Raw genomic sequence first — 11,823 nt, 5'->3', positions numbered from 1 at the left:
AATAGAGGCATAGCATGAGAGTTAAGTCTCCTAATAAGAATGAACGAACGGGGAATTTACTTGGCTTCCCGGAGGTAACTTTCTGGTTTGATTAATAGACGAACTACGTTACCCTGATAGCTAGCAAGTCGGGATTGGAATAGAGTACCGGTAGAAATTTTAGATGCTTAGAATGAATTAGCTACCAATGAAAAAGGTCTCCCCCTACCCTTGGGATATCGGAACGTTAACGGGATAAATAAAACAAAGACCTTGGGAGAGTTACTGAACAAACATAGCATGCTTTGGAAGTTGAGTTGAACTCGAAAGCTGAGTTGACCGAGTTCAAGAATTGGTTGGTTAGAATCGTATGACATTTGTTTGCTGGTCAAATTTTGACAGCTACCGCATACCGGGTATCTAATAAGCGTGAAAAGATTGGTAAAAGAAACCGAAGTTGGCATGTGTCAGAGTTGACAGAAGGAGGGATATAGTCTTAAAACATGCGCGGACGGGCGATTTAGGCGGATGTCAGGACTGATAGGTAATGGCGTGACTTAACTTAAACTAAGTGTAAAGAAAGATAAGGAATTGGAGGGTACCGGAGAGCCTGTAAGAGTTAGAACAGTTGGTAACTACTTTTAAGGGTTGTTGTTTCTCGTCAGAGAAGAGAACAGTTGATACTGAGAGAGAGTATAGTTGGTTCTCCGTTAGTTAGAGAGAAGAATTATTGCGAGCAAATTGAATAGTTGGTTCTCGGAGTAAGAGACCAGTAAATAATTAGTTCTCATCAGAGATTCTCTAGAGAGAGAGAATAGTTAGTGTTAGCGGAGTAAGTTGGAAATTAATTGCAATTAGGCAATTTGACCGATAAATCGCAGACCCTTCCCTTTGACTTGTTTTAGATTATACCCTGGCCACTCAGAGCCTTCTGTAATTGGACCTATTATAATCTAAATTAATTTGTCATTGGAAACCCTTGTGATTGAATCGAGTAGACGAGACAAGACAGCCGAAGAGCAATACACAGAGGGGCAAGCAACATAATACAAAACAGAATTGTTACCACCAAAATAACCCTTTTCGGGATTGTAGAAAGTAGTGAATCTCGGTCACCCCGCTGAATTCACTGCCCAAGGGACAACTTTGCGGTGTCGTTAAAAGAGAGAACGAAACTAGAGAAGAAAACCCCTAATTCTACATTGGCGCTCCTGGGTGGGCAAATTCTGGATTGCAGCTGCACAGTGTGTATTGCTAATTGTTGATATGGAAGAACAGGATAGGCGGCTGATTGCTGAGCAGCAGTTACAGCAGCGAACGCGCTGGACAGACAACAAGGCGTATTTGGATTCGGGACAAAACGGCCGGATCATTTTTCCTTCCAGTACCTATCAGAACTGGGCAGACTGGAGAAAGCACTTCGCTTGGGTCGCCTATGCCAACGGCTGGGAGGACGAGCAGGCCAGGATGGTCCTACCAACCTAGTTGACGAGCGGGGCATTGGATGAGTTTACAAGCATGCCAGCCCACTTTCGAGAAGAGATCGAGGGCTATGACAAGCCAACGTTGGCTAGGATGCTCGCCGAGCTCGATCACAGAATGATGCCGTATCAGACGCACGCAGGCGCCCGAGCGGAGTTCAAAAGTCTGATGCAAGGCAAAAAAGAGGGTTTCAGGGAGTTCTCCAGACGAGCTCGGTCCCTTGGGGATGTAGCCAATGTGAACATCGGAGCCCAAGCTAGAGACGACATGAACCGTGAGCAGTTCGTCGACGGGCTGTTCGATGTGGAGCTCCAAGACCAGCTCTTGCGTGAAGATTTGGGGAGCCTCGCTCAGGCCGTTGCTCGGGCGCAAGCCCTGGAGCTAGTCAACAGGACGTCACTGACCAGATACAGAAAGAGGCTGCATCATTTCCCGAGAATGGCCGAGAATGGCCGAGAATGTACCAGAGCAGGGGGCAGAGACGAGTCGCAGTGCTGGTGGACAGATCAGTCGGCTGCCACTTGTAGGGGCCAATTTGGGACAACAGCAGGCGGGCTCTGACCCCCGAATCGACCAATTGGTGAGTGTCCAGAGTGATCTTCTGAAACAGATGCAGAATATGGCGTCTATGAAGGGTAGGTTTGTCAATTCTATTAATCCTGCCCCCACCCGGAGAATTTACCCCGCCCTGATCAAACCCAATGAATTCGGCAGCTCTTTGACCCTTACCCCGACCAGGACCGTCGGAGTTACCAGAACAGTGGAGTCGGACGCTACGGGGTGAAGAGCCAGGTACCTCGTGGCAACTGCTATGCATGTGGCCAGCCAGGACACTTCGCGAAGGAATGCCCCCAGAAGACCGCGGACCAATTAAAATACCAAGGGCCGGGACAGTGAGCGGATACTAAAGAGGTTTCGTCCCGGCCGATTTAAAAAACCAACAGTCGAACGGTAGGAGTCCCACTCCCAGCGACTCAACCCAACAAACCCCGAATTCCCAGATGCCGCCTCGGATTCTGCAAATCAACGACAGGACGACTGGATCGGAGCAAGTTCAGTCACTCTTTCGTCAAGCCCAACCCCCCACCGCGGCAGTTTCTAAACAGATGTCTAGTACCCAGTGCCAGACGGAGATATCATTGGAGTTCGTTGCCGTTTGTCAAGTACCCGAAGCACCTTTCGGATTAATAGCAGACGCTCGTGTCGGAGGAACCCCAGTGAGAGCGTTAGTCGACACTGGAGCTACCATCAACCTTATCCGGAGCGATGTTTACAGCAGACTGACAGCTGCACCAGCTCTCCGGACGTACAAGGGGTCCCTTGAGAGAGCGGACGGACGCGCGGTCAATGTTGACGGCTGGATTACAAGTAACATGGAGCTCGGGTCGATAGACGTTGAAATCGAAGCATTAGTGGTTCCTGAGTTAAAGGCGGAGGTGATCCAGTGTATGCGATCACTCGACGAGTACGATTGTTCATTGGACTTCCACTGCGATAACTTGTGGACTTGGCCGAAAGAAGGATCAACAGTCCCCTTGCATTACGAACCATTACGGGCCACGTCCCCGGGGCCCTCGGCAGTCCCAGACTCTCAAAACCCAGCAGAAGATGTCACAGAAACCCTACCCCAGCAGCCTACCTGTGGCCCTGGAGATCTGGTGGAGGGTTGGTCAGATGATGAAGAGGATCATTTTGTCCAGATGATCAGTAACGGGGATGAGGTCGACCTCCAAGCGCAAGCGGAACGCCACTTGGAAGAAGATGTTCAGAAGAACTTGGAGTTAGCTGCGGGGGCTGAGAGAGATAGACTACGGGAACTCACACAGAGACATGTTCGCCCTCATCGATGCAGAGTTGGGGCAGACGAACTTAGTGACCCATCGGATTGACACAGGGGATACGGGCCCTATCAAAATTCCTCCTCATCGAGCTTCTCCGGCAAAGATGCCAATTATCCGAGAGGAGGTGCAGAGCATGTTGGATAAAGGAGTAATTATTCAGCCGTCTAAAAGTCCCTACAGTGCGCCAATTGTCCTACAGAAGAAGAAAGATGGGAGCTGGCTGTTTTGTGTGGACTGTAGGAAGTTGAACGATGTGACGATCAAAGATGCGTTTCCCATCCCTCGGATACAACAGACCTTCGACGCTTTGAAAGGACAAAAATACTTTCGTCCCTAGATTTGGCCAGTGGTTATTGGCAAGTACCCGTAGCAGAAGAGGATCGACACAATACTGCATTCGTCACCATGGAATGGAATTTTTTACGAGCATGTAATGATGCCCTTTGGATTGTCCAACGCTCCAGGGACTTTCCAACGGCTGATGAACGAATTGTTTCGGGAGCACTTGTGGAAGTGCGCTCTGGTGTTCCTGGATGACGTTCTAGTCTCCAGCCAGTCGGACGAGAGTCATTTTGCTCACCTCCGGGCAACCTTTCAACTCTTGAGAGCAGCCAACTTGAAATTAAAACCATGCAGGCTGGTGCAGAGGGAGGTCACCTATTTGAGCCTTATTATTGGAAGTGAAGGGATCCAAGTCGATCCTAAAAGGTAGAAGCAGTCACCAACTGGCCAGTTCTATTAACCGTGAAGGGAGTGAGATCTTTCCTAGGCTTCTGCAATTACTATCGCCGGTTTGTGAGAGACTTTGCCGGTATAGCAAGTCCCGTGTCTTCACTGACGAAGAAAAAGGTGCCATTTGTGTGAACAAACGAATGCCAGGCAGCCTCTGAACGTCTCAAGAGAGAGCTTATCACGGCCCCCGTATTGGAGTTTGCCGACTACAATGGCAACTTCATAGTAGATACCGACGCGAGTATTACTAGTCTTGGGGCAATACTTTCGACCCCTATTATACGCCAGCCGCGTTCTCTCAAAGACCAAGACCAATTATTCAACGACAAAGCGCGAATCTTTAGCAGTTGTCCAAGCAGTCAAGTGGTTTAAGTCCTATATTTGGAGTGTAAAACTCGTTCTCCGGACAGATCACTCCAGATTGCAGTGGCTCTTCAAGCAAAATGAGCCTGATGGAATGTCGTTCAAGATGCAGCAGCAGCTGCAAGAATTTGGTTTCGAAGTTGTCCAACGAGCGGGATCCAAGCATGGAAACGCGGATGGTCTCTCGATTACGCTAGAAGAGGGACCAGATTGGCTACCTGGCGAAAAAGAGGAAGCATTCGGTCCCTGTCCACAGGCGGTTCCACTCAAAGAGACCATGAAAAGTTATTGTAGCTATGCTCAGCGACGGCTAGGAACAAGACGACAATGAGGCAATTTCCTGGGAACGGACACCACTTGAGATTTCCTTTCTTCAAAAAGAGGATGAGTCGATAGTTCGAGTGTTCTACTGGGCCGAACTGGATGGAAAATCTGGCGATATGCCATCACTGGGGACGAACCTCATCCCAAAGGAGCAAGCAATCCAATACGGACCCGAGGTGCTGGCGTATTGGTCGAGATGGAACGAGCTGACCATTAGGGGAGGAATACTTTTCAAGAAATGGTTCCCAAAGGACGATTCCCGACCTGTTCTTCAGACAGTAGTCCCCATAGTAGGACGCAAAGGGATCCTTAGTCAGTTAGATTCGTCTCAGACCAGTGGGGGCGATTTCGCGGTCAAAAAGACTCTGGCGAGGATACGACAGTGATTCTGGTGGCCATCGATGAGGACAGACTTTGAAAAAAAGGTCCGGTGGTGTCTAACATGTGCAGCACATAGCACTGGAGGAAGGAAAAGAGTTGCTGGGCTGGTACCATTCAAAGTGGGGACTCGGTTCAACACTGGCGCAGCAGACATTTTGGGACCCGTGACACATGCAACCCGGACGAGGGCGAAGCATATCTTGGTCATGACGGACTTGTTTACTAAATATGCGGTCGCGGTACCACTTGTGTCCACAGACTCGGCAGAGGTAGCTCGAGAGATAGTGGAGATCTGGGTGCTGAAGTTCGGGGCACCCAATGTGCTGCATGCGGATCAGGTAAAGAACTTTGGAAGCAATCTCATCCTTGAGATGTGCAGACTTTTGGGGATAGACAAGTCCCGGACCTCCCCCTATCTTCCTCAGGGAAATGGCCAAGTGGAGCGTCATAGTAGGGTGATTGCCGACGTCATTTCGAAATACTGTGCCGACAATCCAAAGACATGGGACACCGTGTTACCCTATCTCAATTTCGTGTACAACACTACAATACATAGAACGACAGGGGCCACATCCTTCAATCTGGTACACGGGCAGGAGTGCCAGTATCCCATTGATCTCTTCTACCCCAAACCACACGACGAGCTACCCACACAGGACGGTTTCGTGGAGTGGCTGGACGGAAAATTTAGAGATGCCCATAGCAGTGTCCAGGAGCTCTTGGAGACCAATCAGCGACGTCAGAAAGACCAGTATCGGAAAAGAGTCCACGGCGAACCCTACTCCATGGGAGACAAGGTTTGGGTGTGGGCCAAAGAGAATATCAAGCCAAAGTTCTTCTTACCTTGGGAAGGACCTTACGTCCTCCTGGCAAAAGTCTCGGAAGTTAATTACAAGGTGGCGAAGCTAACCACACCAGGCAAGATACGGTTTCTACACTTCAACATGCTGAAACCCTATGTGGAGGAAGAACCTCGACCTGATGAAGCTTACTCCAGCAAACGCCCGACAACCGGATTTTTCGACAAGCCCGGATGGCAAGACGAAGATCTAGAGTCGACGACTGGAGGCCAAAACGAGATACGGCCGATAAGATTACCTGCTCCTCACCCGACTCCGCCGCATCGGATGAGATCCGGTAACCAAGAGGAACTGCTCCCAACGGAGGAAACAACTCAGCTAAGGATTAACACAGTAGAGACATACGACACGGTGGAAATTGAAGTTGAGGGAGAAGTCGAAACACTGGCCCCTCCAAATGAGGAAGGCATGGAAATCTCGGGATCGGTGGATACTATCGAAGAAGAAGGGGACTCGATACTACAAAAGAAGGCCGACCCAACCGAACACGGCGTCCACCAGTCCGCTTCGGAATAGACGAATTCGAGAGGGGATAGCTCCACCTCAATAAAACTAATATCGTTTCATTACTTTTCACCTCAACCCCCTTTTTGCCCCAATAAAGGCTATTCTGACTAAATTAGTTATAAGATGATGTTAGACTTAGAATTGTTTAGGGGATAGACCGGATAATACACCAGACTTTTAGTTATCACCGGTAAGGGAAGTATTTAAATCAGAAAAAGGGGAACTCTCGGCCTTTGGCAAGGGGAACTACAGATGTGGGTAGACCAGTTCGAGTAAGAAGGCCTCCAGTTAGGTTTGGAATCGATGAATTTGCGAGTTAAAACTAGTTTTTCGGAAACTTTTTTGCTCAGCTCATATGTTCTTGTTCAATATCTTAGTGCGATCGCACCTCAGGGTGTTGCTGAACCTTGCGTTATTGTTCAACATTAGCTGCTTTTATAAACGAGGTTGGGTCTCACTGCGAGGAGTAAATTTATTAGCAGTTAAGTCCCCTAGTTAGAATTTCTGTAACAAATAGTGCTTACTGGTGGAATCTGATTATTCATATGGGGACTGAATGAAGGGTCCGCAACTTTGTTTAAGGAAATGTAACTCGGAAATTAGGAAGATTTATGATAAGATGAGGCATTTGATATGGCTATTCTAGTTTGGTAGAAAGACGGTTTGGTATTACATGCTATAGTAACCTGAGCGTAATAATGATTTGTCATTAAGTTAAGTAGTACAGCAAAAAAAGGGTAAAGTTCAAAATAGTTAATTCTTCGAAGATATTGTCCCTCCTATTCCAGAAAACAAAATTTGACAAAATCGGCGAAACCCCCCCCCCCAAATCCGACCCCTCAGACTCTTGGGGTGCAAGTGATAACGGTCCATGGAAGTGTAAATGGCCCTATCAGAACTCGGAAACTAGCGGCGGTGTTGGGCTCAAATTCTAGTATGTTGTAGGCCTAGTTAAAGGGAGCTTAATTTTGGGAACCCAGACCCCTCAGACCCCCACTTCCGGTTTTATGCCCAAAGTAAACAAACCCACCCGTAACTTCCGGAAGTCGTTTCTCGGCCTCCAATGATTGCAGGGAGCTGAAACTTGGAGTTGTGATAGGTAGTGGCCAGATACATCTTGTATTATAAATTGAACCAAATCCGGAGGTTGAACCGGAAGCTATTAGCACTTGCAAAAACGCCCCCTTAGACCGGAAGTAGGTAATTTACGCAATATAATGAGCAAGGGCATATCGATTTTATTGCGGCAATGGACAAAAAATAAGGACCCCGAAAAAAACCTCTTGTGAGTAAAAAGTTTCCGGTGACTCCTCCCGGTGTTAATAGCCTTTTCCCGGAAAAAGTGATTATAGACCTTAGAAATGGGATAACTTGTGAAGTATTGATGGGATATGAATGAAACTTGGTAGTTAAGTCCCCCATGGGATTCTAAACCCAAATATGGAAGTTTGACCCCGGTTGACCTCTGGGTGACCTTAAATTGACCTCTGGGCTTTTTGACCCCAAAATTGCGTGGGAAACCCCGAGATTATTACCGGAAAGAGGCGTATTTCCCAGCCCAACCCCTGGGAATGAGGATGGGTCACCATCTAAAAATTGGCAGAAAAACTTATATATTGGGAATTAGAGCAGAAGCTGATAGAGATATAGCTTTTACATTGCAACCTTGGAGTAGAGGATTTGATTCAAAGTGGAGTTGGTAAACATTGGGTCAGTTTAGCTTGGCGAGTGATCTATTAATAGCAATTCAATTAGACTAGAGAAAAGTAGTCCCAGAGCAATCTGGTAGTAATAGAGGCATAGCATGAGAGTTAAGTCTCCTAAAAAGTATGAACGAACGGGGAATTTACGTGGCTTCCCGAAGGTGACTTTCCGATTTGATTTGACCCCTAATAGACGAACTTCATTACCCTGATAGCTATCAGGTCGGGATTGGAATAGAGTACAGGTAGAAATTTTAGATTCTTGGAATGAATTAGCTACCAATGAAAATGCTCTCCCCTTACTCTTGGGAGATCGATACGTTAACGGGCTAAATAAAATAAAGACCTTGGGAGAGTTACTGAGAAAACATAGCATGGTTTGGAGGTTGAGTTGAACTCGAAAGCTGAAGTTGACCGAGTTCAGGAATTGGTTGATTAGAATCGTATGACATTTGTGTGCTTGGTCAAATTGTGACAGCTAACGCATACCGGGTATCTAATAAGCGTGAAAAGATTGATGAAAGAAACCGAAGTTGGCACGTGGCAGAGTTGACAGGAGGAGGGATATAGTCTTAAAACATGTGCGGATGGGTGATTTAGGCAGATGTCAGGACTGATAGGTAATGGGGTGACTTAACTAAAACTAAGTGTAAAGAAAGATAAGGAATTGGAGGGTACCGGAGAGCCTGTAAGAGTCGGAAAAGTTGGTCAGAGAAGAGAACATTTGATACTGAGAGAGAGTATAGTTGGTTCTCCGTTAGTTAGAGAAAAGAATTAGTGCGAGCGAATCGAATAGTTGGTTCTCGGAGTAAGAGACCAGTAAATAATTAGTTCTCATCAGAGATTCTCTAGAGAGAGAGAATATTTAATGTTAGCGTAATAAGTTGGAAATTAATTGCAATTAGGCAATTTGACCAATAAATCGCAGACCCTTCCCTTTGACTTGAATTTAGATTGTACCCTGGCCACTCAGAGCCTTCTGTAATTGGAATATAATAATCTAAATTAATTTTTCATTGGAAACTCTTGTGATTGTATCGAGTAGACGAGACAAGACAGCCGAAGAGCAATACACAGAGGGGCAAGCAACATAATACAAAACTGAATTGTTACCACCAAAATAACCCTTTTCGGGATTGTAGAAAGTACTGAATCTCGGTCATCCCGCTGAATTCACTGCCCATGGGACAACTTTGCGGTGTCTTTAAAAGAGAGAACGCACCTAGAGAAGAAATCCCCTAATTCTACAAAAATAGCCATTTTTAAACCCCCATAAATTTACGAAAAATGATCACAGGTGAAATATCTTTTCAAATTTGAGCTCAAGACAACAATACCTTCCGAATGATATAAAAGAATTCCGTCAAAAATGGCTAATTAAAAAGTCGAAATTTGTCTGAAGAAAAAAAACCCAACCCGAGCACAAATATTCCGTTACTTTCGTATCGAAAGTCGGAACAACAAGAAAAAGTTTTATAACAGATGCTGTTTTTCGCATCTATGATTGTATACAGTTGTGTGGTCTGATTTAGACGTTGCAAATTCAAGCGAGGTATATATTTATGTTTGTATAAATGTGATTAGTTTAATTTGTTCAAGTATATTATGTACGCGCTCAGTAGTCTGCTCTCCAAAAAATTTCACCTGAACTTCAGACATGTAACCATAATTTGAAAAAAAAATTGAAAGTCAAGTCAATCTTGTTCTTGACTTCAAGATTACTGCATTGTACCAGGTTTTAAGTTTAAGCGTATGTCTATGCCTAAATAGAAGAAATTATTTAATGATAAATTTATCTTTGAGTGTACTAATTTATGTGTTAAATTTACCAATCGGATACCTAAATCTCACATAAGAAAATCAACCGAAAAACAAATCATTCTAACTCTTGTTCCCAATTTTTCAACAATTTGTTTAGTACTTTGCGACGTTTCGTCCTGTATACGTACCTATTTCTGTTACTACGTATGAAATGCAAATATATGAATGCCAATGTATGTTTGCAGTTTCTGTATCTTTATGCTTTCCTGAGTTAGGACCGATGGGTATAACTCATAGAGTAATTTCGGATAGGGTACACCGTCTGCTCGTCACGCTATCTTATTTTCGGCCGGATAGGTTCGTGCAACTTCTTAGTCTAATACCGATCCTAATCTTACTCTTATACTGTCTAGTCTCAGGTTGTTTAACTAGTCTCTGCTAGGCTCAATAGATCTAGGGTATACTGGTATATTGCGGCTGCTGAAGTACTCGGGAGAGTTCAACTAATTTCTAAGTTAAATTCAAATCTCTCTGGTGCTGAAATTACAAGTAATTTCAGCACTTACAAATAAGTGGATTGTTAGTTAGATGGATCATGATTGGTTAATATTAAATACTTTACATTGGTAAAATATCTAATTTATCCAATCATAAAATGTAGTTTAGATCAGGTTCCACCCATCCGGGTTTTACAGAGTTTTTTAGAATAGTCTTTCTGCAATTCAAAAGATGGATGATGGACGTTGGTATTTGGCGAACATCTTATTTCTTCTGGGTTTTCTTATTAGAGAAGTCCCAGATTCAATCGTTGTGTCTTCTCAAGACAACGACTGGGTTTTCGCAACAAACTCAAATCTGATTTCAGAATGGTTGGCTATGTCAGGTTTTTCTGTTTCATTGGTGAGAACTTCTTTGTGTTTGACCTTGTCTGGGAATGGCGTGGAGATTGTGCGTGGAGGGGATGCCTGGTTACTCGGATCTGTACGTATACTTGAACATCGAGGTGGTCATTGGTCTAGTTCAATGAAGTCCTTTTCTGCGAAGTCAAGTCGTACTCTAAATCCTTTGAGTTGTGATTGTGGGCGGCATATTGATTGTAGTTGGCCATTCTTTCTCGAGTGTAGTAGGATCGTTTTGTCTTTGGATGTTCGTCCTTGGTGTTGTATTCTGATCTATGTATTGCATAATGTAATTTACATTTTATAAAACTTTTATTAGTTTAATATTTTTTAATTATGATTTTAGTTAGTTGTTTTCACAAAAGCTTTTTGTTTTAGTTCAGTTATTTTGAAGAGTTACTCACCCTTGAGTAGCTCTTATTAAAAATAGGAGTATGGTCACGAAGCGTGGATGTAGCGCGGTGGGTTAGGCCGGCTATAGAGCATGCTCAGGACGTCCTTCCTGGTGGGTTAGGCCAGGAGTGGGAGTATGATTGCATGCGGTTTTTGTGAGAGGTCCTGTTATGTGACAACGTTTTATGTTGGGTTTGTTGTGGTTTTTCTTATGTTTTGTTGGTTGTGTCCTTTTTTCAAAAATCAAATTGTTTGTGGTATGGGTTTGTCTTTCGACTTTTTTGTGTTTTATTATTTCTTTCTTAGACTTTATAATAGTCTTCAAAAGAATAAATTATCCAGTTTTAAACTGGGTTAAACCGGTTTGGGTACCGTTGGTTTCCTTTTCTTAGTCATGCTGTTATGCTATGTGTTGTGGTGTTTAGTAAGCTGCATTGGTTAGTTTTGTTTAGTATATAATTCCTTTCCAACCGGGTTAAAGGAAAGTTTGAAACGTGTTATCTTGTGTTAGAGTTATCGAGTGTGAAAGCTTGAAACTGAAATTCATTATTTTAAACAATTCTTCGTGGGCGAGCTGTGCGAGTTTGGATAGAATTCT

At 44.6% G+C, this 11,823-nt stretch overlaps 1 protein-coding gene across 1 annotated transcript; it reads left to right on the top strand.

Moving 5' to 3' along the window:
• The first annotated feature begins 3,738 nt into the window (after positions 1 to 3,738).
• Positions 3,739 to 5,107, top strand: LOC134856532 (uncharacterized). Its single transcript, XM_063872799.1, has 3 exons — positions 3,739 to 4,010; positions 4,455 to 4,681; positions 4,779 to 5,107. The coding sequence occupies exons 1-3, from the start codon at positions 3,739 to 3,741 to the stop codon at positions 5,105 to 5,107; spliced, it is 828 nt and encodes a 275-aa protein (XP_063728869.1).
• The last annotated feature ends 6,716 nt before the right edge of the window (positions 5,108 to 11,823 follow it).

This window comes from Symsagittifera roscoffensis, unplaced genomic scaffold, assembly GCF_963678635.1.
Source record: "Symsagittifera roscoffensis unplaced genomic scaffold, txSymRosc1.1 SCAFFOLD_315, whole genome shotgun sequence".
NCBI classification, from domain to species: Eukaryota; Metazoa; Xenacoelomorpha; order Acoela; family Convolutidae; genus Symsagittifera; species Symsagittifera roscoffensis.
The sequence above is the reverse complement of the archived record's forward strand: the minus strand, read 5'-3'. Positions and strand labels throughout refer to the sequence as shown.